Here is a 24,246-nt window from a genome sequence, read left to right on the forward strand (position 1 = left end):
AGGGACTCAACAACATGGCCAATATTGACGATCGGAGTAAGTGGTCGAAAGACAAAATCTCGATCTCAGGCGTTGAGAGTACGGCCCTGCCTAATGCTCTTAATGCTTTCTTCGCTCGTTTCGAGTCTCATGACTTATCAGTGCAAATTAAAGATGTGCTTAGTTCTCTTCACCCTGTACAGAAGGTTGAGATCTGTCATGAACAAGTTGTGGAGCTGTTTCAGCGAGTGAATATTCGCAAGGCCTCCGGTCCGGATGGTATTTGTGGCAGGACATTACGTTTCTGCGCGCACCAACTTGGAGGCATTTGTCAACATCTGTTTCAACGCTTTATGGATTCACTCTCCATCCCAGCAGCTTGGAAATTGTCCACCATTGTCCCAGTTCCGAAGAAAGTTTCAGCTGGGCATCTCAATGACTTTAGACCAGTGGCCTTAACATCGTTGGTCATGAAAGTATTTGAGACAATCATCAAGGCATTGATTCTTAAAGCCACTAACAATTGTCTTGATCCCTTGCAATTTGCATACCAGTCCAAACGAAGTATTGATGATGCTAAACTGTTCATCCTCCACACTTTACTCAAACCACCTGGAGAATCCTCAAGCCCATGCTCGACTGTTGTTTGCTGATTTCTCGTCGGCCTTCAACACTATTCAGCCACATATCCTAGCTACAAGACTCCTAGACGAGTTTTTCCTTGACCATCAGCTGGTGTCATGGATAATTCACTTTTTGGTCGACAGGCAGCAACGAGTTCTTGTCAATGGCACTTTTTCCGACCTAATCACCACGTGCACCGGCTCACCTCAGGGATGTGTTCTATCCCCGCTTCTGTTTATTCTGTTGTCGCAGTCGCCATGAGGGTCACTATCTTGTCAAATTCTCTGATGACACTGCACTGCTGTCACTCCTTAGCGGGCCAGCGCATACCCACGGTGTAGCTTTGGAGAAATTCATTGTCTGGTGCGATGACAACTTTCTAGAGCTTAATGTAAGACGAAAGAGATTGTCTTTGATTTCCGTCGGAATTCTTCACCATGTTATGTGTGTGTCATCCATGACAAGGAGGTGGAAATTGTTTCTGCTTTTAAATACATGGGCACCATCTTCGATAGGCGACTTTGCTGGGATGTCAACACTCAGCATGTCGTGAAGAAGGCTCAACAACGCCTCTTCCTTCTCCGGAAGCTGAAATCTTTCTCTGTCTCCAACCAATTGCTTCAGCTTTTTTTACAGATCGCACATAGAGAGCGTACTGTCCTTCTCGTTTATTTGTTTCTACAACAGTTTATCGTTGAAGGACAAGAGCAGCCTACATCGTGTGGTATCCTCCTGCTCCAAAGTCATTGGGTCAACTCAGAGTTATCTTCAGGCTCTGTATAATAGGCGGACTCTTCTGAAAGTGTCTGCCATCCTTCGTGATGACAGGCATGCTCTGTAGACAGTACTTGTCCGGCTCCCGTCGGGCCGCCGATTGTATGTGCCTGCATGCAGGACAATCAGACTGCGGCTGTCTTTAGTTGTTTCAGCCGTGCGACTTTTGAATGGGTTATGAATGAGACATGAATAGTTTTGTGCATGCAATTGTGTATGAATTCTAATTTTTAATCGAGCTACACCAGAATTGCCCTCTGGGACAAATAAAGTTTTATCATATCATATCATATCATATCATTTCATATACTAATGCACATATTCCATCATGATCTCCGTAGCTGGCACACACAATGCTACACCATAATACACACTTCAAACTGCTATTCCGAACGATGGGGTCGAGGAACAACGCTTCAGGACGTCGACGGACTGAACTCCGCCCTGGACGCCCGACACACGATGCAACTGGTAGAAGGAGGCTCTCGGGCCTTGCCGTCGTTAGGGACTTCACTTGCTCCCTTCTTTCACCTGAGTGGGTCCCTCAGAAGTTCCTTGGCTAGGCAAGCAACTTAATTCATATATTCCCGGTCTCTGTAACCACACTCGTACAGCAAGACCTTCCGTCTGGGCGGTTTCCTTGGGAATCCTCACTCCCAGTGGGTCCCTCAGAAGTTCCTGTAACTCAGTGTCTAATTAGTCTACCGAATTTATAACTGATATTATTACATACTATGCCATAACGTCAAGTAAAAATATATTTACTTTTAGAAAATTAAGTAATCTTTATAAACAATTTAAAAATACACTATTTCATATTTAGAACTTCAACAAATGCTTAATCTATTACCTTGGCTAGGCAAGGAACTCATTTCACTTATTCCCGGTCCCTGTAACTACACTAGTACAGCAAGACCATCCGTCTCGGCGGTTTCGTTGGGAATACTAACTGCCCGTTCACCTAGCCAGAGCGTGAGGTGAACTCTCGTCACTACTTATTTTGCGATGGCACCGGCATTTCACTTTACGCGGGCATAGTCACACGCTCAGACACACTCGCCAACCCCGTGACCAAGGGAAATAACACACGTCCCTGACATGATGAAAATATGGATGTGGCGATCTAACTCTATACTAACTCTACAATATCACCATTTCAATGACTGTTGTGCTGACGTCACAGACCGGGCGTTGAAAAGTCCAACATGGAGGCAAGTGTTGAGTTGTCGTGCGCGCAGGGATGGGGAGTAGCTGTAGCCTAGCTACAGCTACTGTAGCCGGCTACAAATTTTGTAGTTTGTAGTGTAGCCGGCTACAAATTAAAAAAGTAGCTTGTAGCCGTAGCTACATTTTAGAAAGTAGCCGTAGCTTGGCTACATGTTGGCTACTTTCACAACCATTCGTTGACAGCGTGTCAGCAAAACGACGACAGACACTGCTCTCACTGCTCGGTGTTGTGACAGCCAGACACCCACGTTTCTCGCACGCTCATTTGGAAAGATGTAGCTGTAGTGTAGCCGGCTACATTTTGAAAAAAAGTAGCTGTAGTGTAGCCGGCTACAAATTAAAAGTAGCTTGCCCATCCCTGCGTGCGCGGGACACATGGCAGTCTCCTGTTCTCATGCCACCATGTTGATTTGGTCGGTGGTGTTTCCAGCTGGTGTTACGGTTGATGACATTACTGGTTCACTTTGACCGTGCCGATGCTGATGCTGATGCTGACGACGAGTCAGAGAATCTTTACAGTGGCTGTGAATGTTCAAAGTACCAAGCACGCAGTCCTAGGGAGTGTTCACGTGGCGTGTTGGGGAGAAACATGCGCCAGTAGAGAGTGGCCCACAGAGAAGCTCTCACAGTGCACTCGGTGTCAGATGCAGTGACGAGGAAGATGCTGCAGAATAACGACGAGCAGCAGGCGAGGTGGTGGATGTTGTCACAGGACGTGTTGGTGACGACCAGTGCGGTAACGACGGCTTTTAATCCGTTGTGTCAGTGGCGTGTCAACATTCACAGAATCATAGTAAAGGCAACATTTCCTGAAGGTGTCAACTAAACAAGTGTAAGTGTAAGCGTAGCAAGGGCTTCAGCAACACTAACTGAGCTGTCGTGTTTAGTGAAGATTGTTACTCCTCAACACTAACTGAGCTGTCGTGTTGTAGTCAAGACCTGTTACTCCTCAACACTAACCGAGCTGTCGTGTTGTAGTGAAAACCTGTTACTCCTCAACCCTGAGCTGTCGTGTTGTAGTGAAAACCTGTTACTCCTCAACACTAACTGAGCTGTCGTGTTTAGTGAAGACCTGTTACTCCTCAACACTAACTGAGCTGTCGTGTTTAGTGAAGACCTGTTACTCCTCAACACTAAGCTGTCGTGTTGTAGTGAAGACCTGTTACTCCTCAACACTAACTGAGATGTCGTGTTGTAGTGAAGACCTGTTACTCCTCAACACTAACTGAGCTGTCGTGTTGTAGTGAAGACCTGTTACTCCTCAACACTAACTGAGCTGTCGTGTTGTAGTGAAGACCTGTTACTCCTCAACACTAACTGAGATGTCGTGTTGTAGTGAAGACCTGTTACTCCTCAACACTAACTGAGATGTCGTGTTGTAGTGAAGACCCAACACTAACTGAGCTGTCGTGTAGACAAACTTTATTGTCATTACATTTGTAGACCAAAGAGTTGGTAAAATGAGTTTGGATTATTTTTTAAATGGGAAATAGTACAAGAATAAAATTCAGGGACAGTACAAAAATATTAGCCAAACAAACGCGATAATAATAGATCATTTAAAGTCAGGCTGTGTTTAAAATAAAAAGAGGACGAGCAATACGAATGGGATATAAAATCTATGTAATGGCGGAGAATAACCGTTAAAGTAAAATCCGCAACAAACAGAAAGCAAGTAGTAAAACATTAATGAAGGAAGGCTTGAAAGAAACTTAAATGCAAGATGTAACTAAAGAAACCTCTAGGTGCGAATAAACAGAGACTTGCACAAAAAACACAGAAAAGTCGCAGTAGAACACAACAACTAAGCCTGTCATGGCGCAGCCTCGTTTCCTCTTTTCCAATACATCAAACATTGTCTGCTGTGGATGGTAGTGACACAACTGTCTACGTGTGTGTGTGTGTGTGTGTGTGTGTGTGTGTGTGTGTGTGTGTGTGTGTGTGTGTGTGTGTGTGTGTGTGTGTTATTTTCTCAGTGAAAGCTAGATATGGAATCAAAGTGCTTCTGGATGGTAGACAGATTTACTATTCCGACCAAACAATGGAGGACCCATTTGATTTGGCTGCAAGTGATCTCGGTCAAGTTGTGAGGCTGCAGCGAGAAACGTTTAGGGACAACAAACAGTGGGACGATCCGCTAATAAGGATTTGCGAAGTTGAAGTTTACAGTAAGTACAATGTGTCAACTATGCAAAATTAAATGATATTTATTAAATGTGAAGAAGAGAAAGGTAGAGAAAGATCTCAGATCTCCCCCTCCCCGAGAAAATAGAAACGGTTTAGTAGTAGTGGTGGTGGTAGTGGAGGGGGTTGAACGCCACCATTGCTTCTCTACATTTTGGATTCTGGATCAACTTGGACTGAAACCGGATGTTTTGTTAACTGTTGTGCACGTAATTTGTGTGGAGATGATGCCTCTACCAATAATATCTGTGTGTGTGTGCTGAAGTGAAGCCTCTTCCAGTAATATGTGTGTGTGTTGAGGTGATGCCTCTACCAGTAATGTGCTTTTTGATGTCTTGGCTAGCAGCCTTCTGGTTGATTCTGGTTGATTCCACAAGCAGCTGTCGGTTTGCTTTGTGTATGTTGTTGCCGATGAGATAGGAGACTAATGATCTGAAAAGTCCAGGTCCTCTAGCTGTTTGGTGAAGGTCCAATGGATACCGGTGTTGTTGTCTTGGGTATAATCCAGTCTATGACCATCAGGAAGGTTGTTGGTGATAATATTCAACCCTATCTCACGGCGGTTTTCACAACAAATGGCTTAGTGAGTTTGCCGTTGTGAATAACTTAGCAGAAAGAGTTTTCGTACAACCCTTGGATGATGTTTATGAGCTTAGATGGAATGCCGTAGTGGATCATCAGCCTCCAGATGACGTAACTGTCTACACTGACGAATGCCTTCTCGAAGTCCACAAAAGTTATATAGAGAGAGGACTGCCACTCAATAGACTACTCAATGAGGATACGGAGGGTGCCAATGTGGTGAGTGCATGACCTATCCTGGCGAAACCCTGTTTGTCCTGGTCTTAGTCTCTTGTCTAGTGCCTTCTTCAGTCTCTCTAGAATTACCCTTGTCAGGACTTTACTAGATGGACAGCAGCATGATCCCCGCCAATTGTTGCACTGAGAGCGGTCTCCTTTCTTCGGTAACTTGACCACGTGGCCTAGTTTCCAGTCTGTTGGTACTAGTTCTTGTTCCCAGATCTTGTATAGAAGGGGCTGTAAAACTGTCGCTGTTGTTTCTGGGTCTGCCTTTAATGCGTCTGGGGCAATGCCATCCGGGCCTGCTGCTTTATCACTTTTTATGCTTTTGATAGCTTTGATGATTTCTGTCTTAGTGGGAGGTCTGGTGTTGACATGACGTGTTGTTCAACTGCTGGTGGTATGTCACGTAAAAATGGTGGATGAGGTCTATTCATGATCTCTTCGAAGTGTTCAATCCAGCGGTCTCTTTGTCTTGCATCGCCTTTATAGTCTTGCCGTCTTTGACGTTCACTGACTTGTTTGGATCCCTTGTGGGATACCGGGGTATGCTTGCCTAGAGAGCACTGTAAGGATATGGTCCCTGCCATCCGGCCAGGCATGTCGTAAGAGGCAATATACAAAGAAATACAAAACAAAACAAAGAGGTAAAGAGGATGACAAAAACCGACAAAAGAGACTACATAGAGAAACTGGCTGATGAAGATGAAATAGCAGCAAGGAAACCTTGGCTTGAAGGTCAGCCCAGAGGAAACGAAAAGTATGAGAGTGAACGCCAGAGTCCAAGACAGCAAATGGAGAAGAGATTGAGGAAGTTGACAGTTTCACCTATCTTGGGTCCAAAATGTCAAACACCGGGGATGCGGAGATGGAGATTCGAGCCTGACTAGCGAAAGCCAGCCAGGCCTTCGCCTCACTCAGGAGCACATGGAAGGCAACAAACATCAGGCAGAAGATCAAGCTGAGAATCATATGTGATCAGCACCCTCTTTTACAGATCACAATCATGGAAAATGAGCAAAATCATCAGTAACAAGCTTGACGTCTTCCAAAACAGATGCCTCAGGCGCATACTCAACATCTTTTGGCCAAACACCATCACCAACGAAGAACTCCACCGAAGACCTGAAACCGAGTCCATCACCATCACCATCACCACGCAGGTTCAACAAAGGTGTTGGCGATGGATTGGACATGTGCTCCGCCAGCAGACAGCAGACCTCTCCACAGTCGCCCTACGATGGACTCCAGACGGCCGAAGAAAACGAGGCCGCCCAAAGGAAACTTGGAGAACAGTTGAAAGGAAGATGAAAGGAAAGGGCTGGACACAGGGTCACCTAGAGCGGGTTTCAGAAACATCGGTTTCAGATCGACATCGGTTGTCGGACTCTGGTTGAGGCCTTATGTGCAGCCTGATGCAAGAAGGGGAATAGATAGATAGGCTTGTTTGGGTTAATGTTCCTGCCTGACAGAGTTTTTGTTATTTCATATAGTCGCTTCATGTTTCCCTGTCTAGCTGCTGTCTCTGCTTCCTCTGTCAGTTCATAGGTGAAGCGTCTCTTGTCCTCCCTGACAGACCTCTTCACTTGGCCGTTGGCTTCCCAATATTCAGCTCTGAGATCTTCCTTCCTTAGCTGGTCTTGACACTGGTTGAGCTTCTGTTGTAGTCATTTTCTTGATTCAATATTTGCCCTGGTCTCTGGGGTCATCCATTCCTTGTGTTTTCTTTCCCTCTTCCCTAGAACATATTTACAGGTTGTCTTTCAAATGCTCTTGAGTGTTGACCAGTGTTCTTTCACTGATTCTTCTGTCAATCCTGAGCACCCTTGGACCTGGCTTCTCGCGGCGGGGGTGAACACCCAGCCTCTGTCTGGCTGGTGACTAAGCTGCCCTCTTTCTTTCTTATGCTTTTCTTTTTTTCTCCCTTACCTATATCTTTTATATATATTCTTTTTCTGATCTAAAATCTCCATGTCATACTACAGGGTATATTGCACTAGCTTTGCTAGAAGGCTGGAGCCGGGGTCAATCTGGTCTTCATACTGGGAAGGCCAGAGTATATTCCTTGTGTTTCCCTGGTGCGACCCTGCTAGAAATGCCCTAATTCGTACTGCTTGGTCGCCTCCCCTTGTTAGACTCTGTGGTGGGCAGGGAGCATAGGGAGCGTAAGGAACGAAACAAATTCCTGTATATCATGGCCCCAAAAATAGCAAACCTGGGAAACGCATCAGAGAAGATGAATCTTCGGACAGTGAGGATGAAGTCAGAGATTGCGTGAGAGAGAATGTTGAAGGGGCTGTCTCTGCTTCTTGTCCGGTGAGCAAATCAGAAAGCGTCTGAGGCCCTGTGCCAATGGGACGGGAAACAGTTTGTCGATCGGCTGATAAAGATGACTCCACATCGATCCCTCAACTCTTCAAAAGGAGGGAGGGGGGGTCATTCGTTGCCCTGACCTTGTTGGGATGTCAGAACTGACACCTCAGGGGTCGTGTAGTGGGATGCTCTTCCGGAGCATCTACTTCAAGCTCAATTTCCTACTCGGCAGAAGTTGCAAAACGACCATCCACCTTTGTGTCTATCTAGACAGACACGCCGCCGCCGCCGCCTCCTCCTCCTCCTCCACCACCACCACCTCCTCCTCCTCCTCCTCCTCTAAGCTGTGGTGGCACCCAGTCATCACAAAAATCTCAAACCTCACAAGCATCTCAAGCAACACAAGTATCACAGTCCAAGTATCCCCCTTCACCAGTCAGAAACACTGCACGCCAGCAAACACGCATCACTAAATCACCAAGGAACAAGAATACCGCACCGCAGACAGACAAGTACACAAGTTTGTAATGTTAGCAGTCGGAAAAACTTGGGTCTGGAGGATTTGTCGGTCACTTGATTGAGATGTACATGTTTGACTGACTTTGCCTGTCCTCTCTCGCTGTCGTTTCTCTGTTCCTTCCAATTCTCCAGTCTTCTGCCCGGACGTGCCCAAAATACTTTCGCTAGTGCTGGTTACCTGTTTTTTTTTTTTTTACCACTATTTACCTTTTTTGGAGCCTTTAGTCTTTTATCTTCAAGAACATGAGTAGCAAACAGCACAGCGTGGCACCACACTGCTCAGTCGCCCTCTACTGAGGTGATCACAATGCGCCGTACAGCTAAACCAATGTCACTGTCTTGCCCTAGTTACTACTTTCTCTTACAATAATTTCACTGAAAAAAAAGTTATCCATGGAATTTTCTTAGACACAATATACAGACGTTTTATCCTAGATGTATTGATCCAGCAACTCAGACATGAGAAGTTTTTCTATAAGTAAATAAATGCATTCTTTTACACCGAGGTACAGACGCGTCCTATCTCCGCCATGACCATCGCTCACCCCCCGCCCAACTTGGTCCTTTCATTGTCATATATTTTAATGAAGGCTTTATTAAGGGTGAATGAGTCTCTCCACAAAAAGGTGTAATCATATGCAACACTGAGATTTTATGTGTATCGATGTCTGAGTGTATAGTTGACAATATGTAAGAATTTTTTTTCACATTTTTCATGTTTCATCTCCACCGTCCCCTCGGAGTCCATGTACCCTTATGGAGTCTCTTCGAGAGTATTGCTCAAGCAAATTTGTCTCTTATTTCTGTTCTTTTGTATAGGTGGTTAAGGCAGCATTTTCTTCTCTTCATTCCTGGATTTGATGCTGATTTGTTCCTAGGGCTTTTTTTACTTCATCGTTCTCTTTTTTTTTTAATTTAAAGATGCTGCTCGCTAGAAGCTGGATTTGGCTGTCGATATGTTTTGTTAGCATATGTTGTCCTTCAACTTGTTGCCTCAACACTTCAGTCGCTTGTTGGAGGCTTTCTAAAAGGTTCACTATTTTGTTGCCTGTAGTTGTTGCATTGGGAAAAGCTTCTGTAAGTATGAGGTTTACTTTTTTGAGTCACATTATCTGCCCTCTGACACTGTCGCTCTTCTCCTCTTGGGACTCTGAGGTGTTTTGAGTGGAAGTGCTCAACGTATTGTCGTCGGAGCTAGTTCCCTGTTTCCTCTTTCCTTTAGTCGTTTTTTAGGGGCCATCTCTTCTTGAATCAAAAGAAAAAAGACCACTAACCCAGACGTACCCCCACCACCGCCCGACACAGTTCAGCTGCTTTCCACAGAAGTGATGACAAGTCACCGGACAGTGTCATCCTCAACTGCAGAACTTTCCTGATTAAGATTTCACTCATTTTTTTTACAATAATTGCGTTGAAAATCCATCGAAAGGAACAATTTTTGACGCAAACTACAAAACAGTGACCCCTGAAAGTGTTTAATCCACTCACACAGGCTGGAAAGTTTGTTTTTTAAATGAATACAGACATTTTCTTCACACAGAAGCAGACACGTCACAGATCATCGCTCACCCACCCACCTACCCACCTTAGAACTTATTTAACTTTTTAATTTGTTTTTCACTTTTGATAACTTTTTAACTTAACCTCAACTTAAATGCTACGACTTGTGGTTGTCTGTTTGGGTTCACTCTCACCTTCTGCTCTCAGAGCGCGAGTTACGAGCGCTTTACGCTACGACATACAAATGACACGAGCTCGTATAGCGAATTTCCGCTCGTAAGTAAGAATAAAATTTCCGCAAATGTTTGGCCCGCATCTCGATTTACTAGTATATGGGTTCACTCGTGTATAGAGGACTCACTGATCTGCAGTAAAAGCATTTCAGATAAACCGAAATCAACGGGTCAACATTGAAGCTTACATTTACAGAATGCATTCATGCAATGTGTCATTTGTACTGAGAAAACTAGTTCATGTAATATATATAGTTTAGTTTATCCATTGCTGCTCCTTTGAGGAGCATAGGGCCGCAAATATATATATAGTGTTTTTGTCTCTCTGTGTCCATAGCCTGTCGGCCAGGATATTACGGCCCTGACTGTCTAGGAATCTGCGACAGGCCAGTCTGTGATAATTTACAGATTTGCAGTCGCATTGACGGGTCATGCCCAAAGGACCGTAAGTGTTGGCGTCACACATAAATTCTGTTGGTGATTAAGGTAGCAGTAAAAGTTTTCTATCCATAGCCACTGTAGATAGAGATTGCTATTTGTAAATAACATAATTAACAAACTGTAGAATTGTAAGCTTAATCAGTTACCCAGGCAAAGTCAGGTGTAAGGCATCACCTCAAAACCATTGCCCAGAAGCTGTTAGCAAAGGAGCAGGCAAACTTCAGAGCATGGAGGAGAACAGTTGAACGATGTTAACAGTCACATCCTCAGAGAAAAACATCTACAACACCAACACTTCATCGACTCTAAAAAAGGCGTTCTACAGAGTCTGGAACGAGATGCAAAAATTGAGCATCTGAGAGTGGGTGTCTCCAGTTATCCAAGCGCTGGATGAGAGGTCAGTAAGTGCAGTACTACTGAATAACCAGAATGGGAACTTTCCTTCACACATTGGAAGGTATTGTCAACCCTGGCTCCTATGGCCAGTACTGTTCTTGGAAACGCAAGACCTTCTACGACCACAACACTTCTATTTCCATCAGCTGTGGGCAAATACACAAACGCGCACTTCGCAGATGACTTAATTGAATCTGGTGACGGGCATCAACGGCGAACTACAAGACCTGGAGACAACAGAAAGCGTTTTTTTTTTAGCAATTCCTTCTGTTGTATGTGCTGTTCAACATTTCCCAGGAAAACATCGTGTGAAAAACATTTCATAGCCACCTCCGTGGGAAGACTTATTAAACTTTTGCTTTTCAAAAGACGTTGACCTGATTGGCAGGCAGTGACCACGCAGGACAGAATTTGGTTCAGCAGCAGCAGCATGAGGTTGACCACCACACACAGGCTTCGTACTCACCATCCCACTGTACGACTCCTTGCTGACTTCCAAAACACAAATCCAGACATTCGACACCAAGAGTTTAGGGAAACACTCATAATCTTCCACATGGGGCACAAGAACAACGATTTTGAACGAAGTGTAATCGTCGCCCTCGTGGGGTGCCAGGAACCCCCTTTTTACAACAGTGTAATGATAAGTGACCAAAGTGATTAATTTTAAATGAGCAATTTGAGCTCAATTACCAGAAACATCGCGGGTTGTAGCCCTGAGCTCAGAAGCATAATTGGTAAAAGTCTTAAGGTTTATGTCATTATGCTGATAGCAGCCAGACTGATCTGTGATAAAACGATTTGAACTACCAAAAGTCAAATGGCCTGAAACTAACTCAAATAAAAGAAAATTTACTCAGTGTTGCTGCTCACTAGGAACTTAAAGTGAGGTTTGTTTCAGCCCCAGTTGAAGTTAAAGAACTGACTGTTCGAAACTGATCATTGTGGCGGGCTACTTTATCCACGTTCTCGTCGTCGCACTCTTCATCTTTGCTGCAAAGTAAGTGTTATTCGATGTGTTATTATATGCGCAAGTCACATCTAAAATACCGGAGTCACGTATCAAATGCCCGAGTCACGAATATGAACAGGGTACTACGGTCCTTATAGGTACTTACAAAGTTGGTAGATTTGGGGGCGAGCAAAGGAAGGCCTTAAAATGCATTTTTTAGCGAATAGGTCCTTATAAATTGTGGCTGTCCTCTTTTAAAAAAACAGAAGTGCTTATTACTCCTTATTTTGTGTAAAGTGTGTTGGCATTATTCTTCTCGCACTCCACTGTTCAAAAGCTCGTTATAGTCCTGTCAGAATGTAGGGGACCTGACTATTGGTGTTTTCAAAGCCAAACTTCTAGAATTAAACCTCAGTTAAAAGAATGAGTTTAACTCGGGGTCGATGGGAGAGAGGTGGGGAGACTTGACAAGTCAGATAGAAGCGCTTAGCGAAGCGTGACTACTGCTGTAACCTCACCTCCCTCGCCACTGCGACTACAAGGCTACATTCACACGCTCTGTGAACACATATCTGTTCACAAAGTGCTATCCTTGTATTGTTTGTTGACAGACCAGTCAGTATTAGCATCATCGTATTGTTACAGGTAATCATTTTTATATACTTGCTTTAAAATCTATGTTATTGCGACTAGGAGCACTATTTTGAATTGCCCCTGGGATACTGTATCGTACTGTATTTTACAGAAGTGTACTGTATTGTACAGTAATGTACTGTATTTTACAGAAGTGTATTATATTGTAATGTACTGTAGTTTACAGAAGTGTACTGTATTGTACAGTAATGTACTGTATTTTACAGAAGTGTATTATATTGTAATGTACTGTATTTTACAGAAGTGTACTGTATTGTACCGTAATGTACTGTATTTTACAGAAGTGTACTGTACTGTATTGTACCGTAATGTACTGTATTTTACAGAAGTGTATTATATTGTAATTTAATGTATTTTACAGAAGTGTACTGTATTGTATTGTACCGTAATGGACTGTATTTTACAGAAGTAACAATAACAACCAACTTTATTAGTCCCAATGGGCGGCAATGTAAATGGGAGGTGTTCTCTGTTTCCAATATATATTATATATATAAAATCATTCCCATGCACACCTACACACACACACACACACACCGCTGACAGTTCATCTGTCATTGAGTAGCTGGACTGCGGATGGAAGAAAGATTTCAGATGCCGATTGTTTTTGCATACTTGCATGGCATAGTGTGTACCTGAACTTAATAAAACAAATTCCCCCGCTAGCACATGCTCAGGTATTGAAGTGTACTGTAATGTACTGTATTCAGGGACGGGTACAGAACACAACGCCACAAGTCACACGAAGTCACTGTCTGCACTATCTACACACGTCCCCACATGTGTTCTTTCGCACCACATACCACAAAGATTTGACGGGGCCACGAAGTTTATACAACTCAACATTAAACACATACATTACTGCAAACCATAAACAGCATATCAACGGCATAGATGTCTTTCAACCTGCGTCCTTCAATTAAGTTAGTCAATTGTTTTTACGAATAGTTCCCAAAATTCTCACTTACTGTTTGGATTCTGTCCTGGGAGATTCACACTTACACACACATCCACACTTTCCGGAGAAATCGTCCGTGAACTATACTTCTAGAATAGTCTTCCTGGAGTAACTCACACATTCCAAGTCTCTGCACTGTAGGTTCTGAGTCGGCAGACACCTGGCTGTCGTCCGCGGATAATCCTTCTCAAAGGAAATTCCTCTCTGGGTAATTCCTTCTTACCGGTAATTTTAATCTCCCTGTTAATTCCTTGATTCGCCACTCTCTTCTTCCCAAATTGCGTTACACTCTCTCAGTCGATGACTTGTGTGGGAATGATCAACTCGGGACCTTTCCCATACATCTCGGCTTTGGTAAACCTTCGCTCACGCATGCACGCTTTTTCTTAACATTCTTCCTTTCCACGCATTTTGCTTCACGCACGGGTAAGGGCGATAATCTCTGCCTACAGACAGAGGTAACCACCACCCCCACCTCCCCGCTCATAACACTGTATTTGAAAGACGTGTACTGTATTGTATTGCACCATAATGGACTGCATTGTACTGTATTGTACCATAATGGACTGTATTTGACAGAAGTGTACTGTATTGTATTGTACCGTAATGGACTGTATTGTATTGTGTTGTGTCGTATCCGTGCTAGAGACTGATATAGTAATAAAGAAACACACCAGATAAACAACCTCAAATTACGCTAAAGAAATGAAAGGTGTGGCAGGTTGGTCAGACTCACGCTAACACTAAGCTACATCACTCAGTATGATATCACTCTTTTTAGTAATAATCACAGCAATAAAAACACCTCAACTACCTTCACACTAATTTTATTCATTATGATGTTTACAAAGGAAAGGAAAATAAAATCTTTTAGCCATTTTCCTGACTTAGAAAGACATCATTCATCCAAATACTTATTCACAACCTCTAACTGTCAAACATGGTAGCACTCCTTGAAATGTTTTAGTCACTTCTGGAAAAAAATTGGAATTGAAATGTTATTCCTCTCAAGAAGTGTGTTTCCGTAGTGAGTGCTGTGTTTAGTGATCCAGATTTTAAAATATTTTTTTTAAACTAAACTTTACCATGGCTATGGCCAAGCAATCACAAAGGGAACGCGGCTTTAACTGCATCCATAAGTCATGTGTTACAAAACTGCAAAAAACGATGGAAATGTTAATGTGATATTACTATCTGTGATTTTTCAGGGTTCTTCCGAAAAAGAAGAGGTCTGGCACTAAACCAGGTAAGCATTATGACTATGTTATCATAGATGTTTTGTTTGCACATCTGAAAGTAAACTTCAATATACATATATTAAGCAGTGACTACCATATGCATTGTGATGTAGTACCCCAGTCCACCCAGTCCACCCAGCTGGGGGGAACGAGTACCTGACTCCACAGAGGGCTGGGGAAGGTATCCTCTGACTCAAACTGAAACTAGTGGTTCTCTGATGAGAAACAAGATATGATTCATTATAACCAGTGGTGACACTGTGCTGTTTGCACTTTGTACAGGTATCAGTGTTTGTATAATGTGTGTCTTTGTTTGCGAGCAGTGCTGACGGTAATGGTGTTTGCATTGTTTATGTTTAGGTAGGTCTACGTATGTTGTATGTGCGAGTGGGAAAAGAGTGTAAGGGCTGGTGTGTTGATGTCCGTACTGTTTGTATTCTGTAGGTCAGGGGTGGGCAATTAATTTTCCCAAGGGGCCGCATGAGAAATTGGGATGGTTCTAGAGGGCCGGACTAATATAGTTAACTCAGTTTTACCCAATACTGTATATATAGTATATATACTGGCAGGCAGGCCGACCCTAACCCATAAACCATAATAAAGAAAGACTGAGGCATAATTTTCCGATGATTCTGACTGTATCTCATTTAAGAACAAAAAACTATTGTGCAAACGCAAATACGTCATCAAAAGTCTCCTTAAATTATTTATTAAAAGCTCTTACAGTTGTTAAACTGCGGGCATTAATTATATGCCGCTATGTAAATTACTAAATATTCTGTATCTATGTACAAATTCTGAAATGAAAGTAAATTGCTTTTTTTCTCTTCAAACGCTGCACACGTGTTGTCCAGTTTTTCTCACTCACGAAGATGTCAACAATTGCATCCGACATGTGTTCTGTCAGACACGACCTAAGGTGGACTAGCTGACAGGCAGACTGTGTCGGACTTTGTACTCAAGTCTAAGAAGCAGGCTGTCACGATTTGCTTTTGTCCTTTTGCTTTCACTCTGTTGCCCACTTTCTTAATTAGGCGAGAGCAGGTAGCTGTACGTGAAGACGGCTTTGTCATATTCAGAGCTTGTCCATACACTCAAATTATTCTTTACCTATGTCAGTAAAGTCCAAACCGTGTAGCTCGTACAACGCTCTTCTCTGTCTTCCTGTTTTTACATCAAGTACTTCCAAGAAACAAATCTCTTTCTCTGATACCTTATGACATGATGCTATTCCTCCATGCTCCTCAAGCAGAAAAGGGTTATCAGTGTGTCCTTCCACAGTTAGACTAGGGGACGTCTCCAAGCTGACAGTGGATTATATATAGAGAGAGGGAGAGATAATGGCTGACATCTGATGTCCCTGTCTCTTTTGATATGTCCATGGTTTATCTCAGAGCTTTATATGGTAAACCATATTTCTAATAGTAGTCAGTGATTGATGATGATGATGATGATGAGGAGGAGGAGGATTGATGATGATGATGATTATTATTAATGATGATTAATGATGATGATGGTGAGGATGATGATGATGATGAGGATGATGATGATGGTGAGGAGGATGAGGATGAGGATGAGGATGAGGATGATGATGATGATGATGATGATGATAATAGCGCCAAATCAGTCCCTTCCTTTTTGGTGTTCCAGACGAACCTAAAAGGGTTAATGAAAGTAAAGAAGATAAAGGTGAACTAAGTAATAAAGATGATGAAGCGGAAACTGAGGAAGGAGAATCTGTCGAAGAAGATGAATCTCAGATGTAGAAGCGATGGTACCATTCCGTTAAGTCCGTTGAGAAGACGTTTTGCTGGTAACAAGCTAGAACCTAGTTGCAGACTTGTCCAAGTCTCTCGCAATAGCCGCTGCTTAGCAACGTGTTTCACTTGATTTCCTGTTTGATATTGTGCTCATATACGTGACATATTTTTATTGTTATGTTATTCACTCTTTGATGAATTAAAAAAGGTTTTCACTTTAAGTTTTTCTAAAGTATCCAGTTAAAGTTTATCATTACACCATTTGCGTCCATTCAGGCTGTGTTACTTTATTCACTCTTTGTTAAATTTAAACATGTTGCCCGTTCTAAGTTTGTCTAAAGCATGCTAGCAGAAATATTTGTAGATCCCTAGAAACGCTCAGAGCAAACGCAGTATTAACCATCTTTAAGTAAAAGACAGGGAGAAAGCCCGAGAGAAGAGCCGCGGGTAAATAAAAGAAAGACACTGCTCTGAATGAAAAAAAATGTTGCTTTGCATTTGTGATTATAAGATTTTTGTTAACTAGCTGATTTATGGAATTAATTTATAGTTTTAAAAGTTTTGTAACTTAAGTGCTGTCAAACGATTGTATACATTGAAATAAGTTTGTCTTCCTTGTAACATTTGTAAGAGCTTGGCTTTGCCTCACAAATGTTGACACTGTGACTTTTTTAATTGAATGTCTGCTTTTTCTCCTTTTGACTCCTTCAAAAAGGGTGACCAACACATGGATAGATGACTAATTTATTGTTGTTTTGCATTTGTGATTATAAACGTTTTGAAATAGTTTGGTTATTGAATTGACATCTTTAAAGATTTTGTGATTGAAATGCTGTCAAAAGGTTGTATACGTTGAAATAAATTTGCTTTTATTGTAACATTTGTAAGAGTTTGATTTTGGCACACTAATATTGAGACTGAGACTTTCTTGATTGTATGTCTGCTTTTTCTACCTTTGGCTCCTTCAAAAAGATGGCCAACACATTGAAAGATTTATAATTTAAGTATTATTTACTGTCAAGAAGTGATGATTGATTGATGATGGATGATGATGGATGATGATGGATGATGATGGATTGAGTGATGGATTGAGTGATTGATGAACGATGGATGATAATATTGATAATGGATGGATGATTGATGATGATAAAGGATAGATGATTATGGATGATGATGGATGGATGATGTTGATTGATAATGATGATTTTATATTGAATCGAATACTTTGATCACACAAAAAGAAAGAACTTCAAATAATAAAAAAAAAATTCTCTTTTGTAATCAGCACTAACTGTCACGGTCCGCCCGCATACATGCGAATTCTTTCTACAAAAGAAATAACAAGATCGCTTGAGGGTGGGCGTCCCTCCTTGAAGGCACCAATAATTATTGGGTACAAACAAATAACTAAAACAATATATCAATAATCAGTTGTGTAGCACTCCTTCTTTCGTCATACAAGATATAATACCAGTATAGTACATCAATAATACAACGCACTAATAGAGACAACAATAAAGCTGGTTCACACAAATAAAGTAATTGCCAGTAAAGTACGTCAAGAATCCAATTCAACAATAGAGACAACAATAAAGCTGGTTCACACAAATAATGTCACTTGAAAGGTATTCAGCAGTCTCCGGTGTTGTGTGTCCTTGACGAAATCCATACGTTATTATATCATAGTCACTGCAACCCTCCCAAGTCCTCTGTTTATAGGATTAATACCAACTTTCCTTCCTATAATTCGATTTATCATACAATACCCAAAGGTCGCTGGCAGAAAGTCTCTGTCCTGCGTACGCGTTTGTCTCCCAGGTGGTTGGCAGGATGAGGGTAGGTGAGTTGGAAGCTGAGAGAAAGCCTCCCCTCCACGGGCTGTTTTTACTCGGGCTGCTCTGGTCCTCTCCCTTCCGGATGACGGATGGTGGTTGGTGCTCAAGCGTAAAGAAGGGCAGGGTAGCCCCCCGCCCCCCTTGCTCACACCAAGTTTTGTGCTCCTGGTCCGTCGGTTGCTCGCCTACGCCAGTGCGCGGTTTCTCGGCGCCCAAGAATATGCACGGCGTGTCGCTCAAACCCACAGAGCTCTCACGGCGAGGACGCGGACTCCAGAAAACACGACCAGAAATGTGGCACCCCCACAGCTGCTGTAGTAGTACATCCACAAAGTACATCTCCGGTAATACATCCACAGTATTACGTCCACAGAGATCGCGGCAGCAGCGAGAGGGTAAAATAAAGCCACAAATTTACCAAGCTATGATCTGCCGCCCACTGGCCGCTTACGGTCGGGCCCACCCCAGTCACACTAGACCAGGTGTGAGCACTGCCCACTCCGCACGCGGAATCCGCTGAATTTCGTGGCCCACACTTCCAACGAAAACAGGTCAACCCCGGTTGTCAACCTTCCACCCTTCACCCTCTATTGCGCACTTGTCCGTTACACTAACAGCTACACCAACACCAACATAATTGACTAGCTTAAAATTTTGCTAATCTTATTTCTCGATTCTCACAAAATTTGTAGGTTTGTATATAGCAAGTAATGAGAGTATTGACCTTTTCATTAGCATATTAAATCAAGCTGTTTAACCAGCACCAGCATCATCGCAAACACTAACGACTGCTTGTAAACAACGAATCAAACCACTTACGTCTGTCGAGTGGAGGCATAAGTGATTTAATTAGTTGTTCACAAGCAGCCATTGGTTGACTCCAAGTATGTCCCATACTAAAGATGGAAATGACCATTGTTTACTTTAAACTTTGCTGTGCGCGGCCTGTTCGGAATAAGAATAATAAGTGTTGTGACATCAGGGGAGTAGCACGCACCACCCGGTCGGGTAAAATTTTCTGTTTTGGTAGTACTGGCGTACCAGAGTGTGACAGAGAACGTCAGTACACTCTTGATCACCGGCCAGTAAAACTTGACCAGAATCTCCTGTCTTATACTAAATTTCTTCAGCTGAAGAAATTAAAGGCGTTTCTGGACCTTCTTGATAGTCGAAACCATTGACCGAGATCATAGGAGATGATAGAGCCGGGAAAACTAAACTGGTTGACCTCTGTCACGACCTGACGTCGGACTTGCGCATTCTTTTACGAAAAACGACATGAGATCACTTCAGGTTGGGACGTTTCTTTTACTAATACACATAAAAACATAAACAAGCATACACAGGAGAACAGCAGTTTCCACAATTGTTAACTTAAATCCACTGGTAGCTACGACAATCTGTCAATAACAAGGCACTGGTGAAGATACGTCTTAAAGAGCACCTTTCAAATCGCACGAAAGGTCCACGTGCACAAATATTCGGCAACACAAATCAAGGACTAAAGGTGCACATGCACCGCTACCTACTACTAATGTCCCGCTCTACCAGTTCGCTTCTCACAGTGTCTCTGTCTTCTTAAACAGTTCAAACATGGGCTCTTACCCTGATCATTCTTCAAAGGAGTATGAATGACTCACGGTCCCCTCCACGTGGGTGACGATGGTGCCTCAGTCCTTCGGCACCTGCTTCAGTGTAGTCAGGTCTCTGCTGACTTCCTCTCGGCGGCTCTTGTCCTCGCTCCTCCTGTAGAGTTGCTGAAGACAGGCCTTCTCTAGCTGTTTGGGATGGTGGGGGGTTCCTCTACTCGGGCCACCATCATTCCAGTTGCAGGTGTCGTCGTCGTCGTCGCACCGACTCCGGCTGTCCAACCTCTAGCCGTCTCGAGCCCGGCGCCTCACTCCCCGCACACAGCAGTAGAGTTCACTTCTCCGCAGACAATCGCAGAGCTTCTTGGAGACTGCAGCGAGACTCTCTGGTCCCACTCGTTTCTTGTCTCACGACACACCTTGCTCCCGCTAGCAACTTCCAAAAACAGCTTCTTCACGTTTACACACCGTCTGTGTTAATCCAAAGATCGCCCCCCTTAGGCTTTCAACTCTCGTCTATATATACTCCTGTCACACCCCACTCAGGGTGAGCACTTCATGCCTCGCTCACGAGGTCCACAACTCACGTGGTGCCCGAAATACACGTGGTGTCCAGCGACCCACGATTTCCAACTATAACAGGACAATCACGCTCTCAACCTTCCATCCGTCCTCTCTTACACTGTTGACAATTACATGGCAGAGGGGCGACACACAGGGCGGGCTACTCCACCCTGCTCCCCTCCACCTCTTTCTACCATACTCAGGCGAAGAAACACTGGAGGCACGGACTAGTCCGTGACATTCCTCCCTTCTCTAAATAAAAAATGTTACAAACATTTTTCGAGCCATGGACATCCGTGACACCTCCCCAATGGCCTCGCCGTTGAGTGAGAAGCTCTGTTCCTGAGAAAATCAACTATCATCTCTTTGGTTTTAGAAACGTTGAATTGCAGATCATTATCGCTGGACTAAGCCACCAAGTGATCCCCTACTTGGCGGTACGCAGACATCGTTATTCACGATTAGACCTGACACCGTGGTGTCGTCGCCAAACTTCACCATCCGTATTGGTCCGTGCGCTCAGTCCTTGGTGACTGTGTTTTATGCGTGCCAGCAACTAAGGCTATATCACGGTCAGTCCTTGGTGAAAAGGCAAAACAGGCATGGAGGGAAGACAGTGCTGAACACCAGGATGTTGGAGAGGCGACTTTTACTCTTTGGTGATGGTGCAAGAGGAAGTCAAGGATCCAAAAACACACTGGCTGGGAGAGATCGAACTGTGAGAGCTTATCAAAGAGTCTCCGTGGAATGACGATGTTGAAAGCGGAGCTACAGTCAGTTGGGGACGGCACGGGTTATTGACAACACACTCCGTCCCACCCGTGTTCTTTCTAACAACAGATCACAAAGATTTGTACGTGGGCTTTCTCCTATATGGTGCAGGAACTTGTATTTATTGTCAGGGGACGGGCAACAACTCATCATCAATACATAAACATGACTTTAAACCATGAATGCTATATGGTCATGGACTACTGTCAACCTGCCTGACGTTGCATTTAGTTAGACAAATGTTTCTCCAATAGTTCAGGTAATTCCTCTTCCAGGTTCTGAAATGCTTACTTGTCTAATGAATATTCGCATTGAACTTTATTATTATTAGAACAGCAACCACAACTCTTTCCATCATCCTCACGTCCAACCAAATATACCTCATTTCACACCATTCTTTCGCCAAAGCAATAAAAACAACTTATCCCATACCTTGACTAGGCAAGGAATTAATATGATTCCCAAATCTCCTGTACTCAAAATGCGCTATTATCAGCTTCTAAGGCTGGCGTGGGAATAACCAAACTCACTATTTTCACCCATACACCTGGGGTTCGGTGAACCTTTCGCTCACTCATGCACGCTTTTCTTACAATGTCACTTCCTCGCGTTCCATCCTATACACGGGTAAGGGCGATAATCCCTGCCTACCAACCAAGGTGTCAAACCCCCCACCCCTAGGCACTTGTGCATTTTAACGACGAAGTTCTTCTTTTAGTTGGACTAGAGAAAGTACTTAAACAGTCGCAGTTACTTGCAGTGCAAAATTTAAACCTAGTTTCGGTCATTACCTGGCACAAGCAGAACAGAAACGTGATGAGGCTGGGATATAAAAGGTTTGAAGTTCCTATCCAAAGCTCGCACCGACGACTGGAGGGTTGACAGGTTATAGTGGGAGGTAGATATGTGGCCAAGAATTCCGAAAAAGGTACACAAATTTCAAACAATTTCGAAAAACGTCGTAAAAACTCCAAAAATGTCGAGTATGCCGTAAAACGGCGAAGCAGACCAAAGCAGGATAACGAATGTCGTAAAAGGCTAAAATAGGTAGAATGACGCCGACAAATGTCTTAAAAAGTAGAAAGAAGTCCAACAGGGCCGACAGAGGTACCAAAATTTCAAACAATTTCGAAAAACGTCGTAAAAACTCCAAAAATGTAGAGTATGCCGTAAAACGGCAAAGCAGACCCAAGCAGGATAACGAATGTCGTAAATTGCTATTGTAACCGGACTGACCGGCACCTATCGCTACTAACACCCTAGCGCCAAATCAGTCCGTTCCTCTTTTGTCGGTCCAGGGAAGAGGACGGGAGTTCCCTAGGAGAATTTTCCTCTCTACAAAAATTCTGGCTCTCGTTAGTCGGGTGCGTCGCCTAGTTCTTACTGCCTCGCGTTGTGTTCTTTACTTTTTCCTTCTAAACCTATTTCTGCACGCACCCGAGCTACAGCCGACCTAGGAGCCCACAAAAGACCCTGCTTTACTACTAACTGCACGTAAAGTGTCTTTTCGGTTGGTGTGTCAGTTTCGCCGGACCTTCTCGTGTGTTCTCTTCTGCTGCGTCACGACTTACTTACACAGGGACAGTACACACACTAGCACTCGCTGACACTACACGCTCACACAAGTGCTAAAATTTAAGACATAGATTTATTCACAAAATATATACATCTACCAACAAAACAACTACCAAACTAACCAACTACCCAAACTTAACAACTACCTACCTATTCGAAATCTAACACCTAACTCCTAGGGTGGGGAAATGAGACTGAGTACCACCAGCCGCTATTGCCAGCGGACCAGGGGCTTCGCAGCCCAAAGGTACTTCTCGCTTGCTCAGCTCGCAGAAGGGGGGAAAAGGGGAAAGAGACTGCAGAGTACCACGAGATTGCCAGCGGACCAGAGGCTTTGCAGCCCAAAGGTACTTCTCGCTTGCTCAGTCTCAAAACGCTCTAACTGCCATACCAGCAGGACCAGTTCTCAGGCGGAGAGAAAAAGGTGCGGACGCTGCCTTACGCCCGCATTTTGTACAGGGCAGCTTGGGTACTACGTCACCCGCAGTTGCTGCCCTGTGTCGCGCTGCGCGCCGCTCGCGCGACCACGCGTGGGGTGGAAGGGGGTGTGGGGTTTCGGAACTGGGCACTGTCAGCAGTACCTACTGACATAAACTAGCGCTCCCGCTACACTATAATAGGTAGAATAAGGCCGACAAATGTCATAAAAGGTAGAAAGAGGTCCAAGAATTCCGACAAAGGTACACAAATTTAAAAAAAATTCGAAAAAAGTCGTAAAAAGACGAAAAATGTCGAATATGCCGTAAAACGGCCAAGCACACCCAAGCAGGATAACGAATGTCGTAAAAGGCTAAAATAGGTAGAATAAGGCCGACAAATGTCTTAAAAGGTAAAAAATCTCTCCTCCAAGAAGCCCGACACAGGTACAAAAATTTCAAACAATTTCAAAAAACGTCGTAAAACGACAAAAAATGTCGAATAAGGCCAACAAATGTCTTAAAAGGTAGAAAGAGGTCTAAGAACACAGTTAAAAAAATTTCAAATAATGTCGAAAAAAGCCGTTAAAAGTCGAAAAATATCGAGTATGCCGTAAAACTGCAAAGCAGACCCTAGCAGGAAAAGAAATGTCGTAATAGGCTAAAACAGGTAGAAAAAGGCCAACAAATGTTCTTAAAGGTGAAGAGGTTTGAGAAGCCGACACAGTACAAAAATTTCAAATAATGTCGAAAAAGCTGTAAAAACTCGAAAATGTCGAGTAGCCGTATAAACGCAAAGCTACCAAAAGCGGATAAACGAATGTCGTAAAAGAATAAAGGTTAGAATAAGGCCGACAAATGCTCTAAAAGTCTTTACGACATTGGTATCTCATATGTCTATTTGCCGTTTGACGGCATTTTCGAAATTTTTCGACAATCTTTG

General features: G+C 43.4%; 1 protein-coding gene across 3 annotated transcripts in view; it reads left to right on the plus strand.

The window, feature by feature from the left end:
* LOC112576350 (multiple epidermal growth factor-like domains protein 11) overlaps window positions 1-17,431 on the plus strand; it is a 59,244-nt gene extending 41,813 nt beyond the window's left edge. For 2 of the 3 annotated variants that reach the window (XM_025258720.1, XM_025258722.1), the window contains 5 exons: window positions 4,581-4,772; window positions 10,492-10,599; window positions 11,893-11,991; window positions 14,764-14,801; window positions 16,444-17,431. In XM_025258720.1, coding sequence (XP_025114505.1) covers window positions 4,581-4,772; window positions 10,492-10,599; window positions 11,893-11,930 — 338 coding nt within the window. In that variant the 3' untranslated portion in view covers window positions 11,931-11,991; window positions 14,764-14,801; window positions 16,444-17,431. The remainder of the gene's footprint in view (window positions 1-4,580; window positions 4,773-10,491; window positions 10,600-11,892; window positions 11,992-14,763; window positions 14,802-16,443) is intronic. The other variant, XM_025258721.1, reaches the window with a different exon arrangement.
* The last annotated feature ends 6,815 nt before the right edge of the window (window positions 17,432-24,246 follow it).

Source organism: Pomacea canaliculata, linkage group LG11, assembly GCF_003073045.1.
Source record: "Pomacea canaliculata isolate SZHN2017 linkage group LG11, ASM307304v1, whole genome shotgun sequence".
Classification (NCBI taxonomy): Eukaryota; Metazoa; Mollusca; class Gastropoda; order Architaenioglossa; family Ampullariidae; genus Pomacea; species Pomacea canaliculata.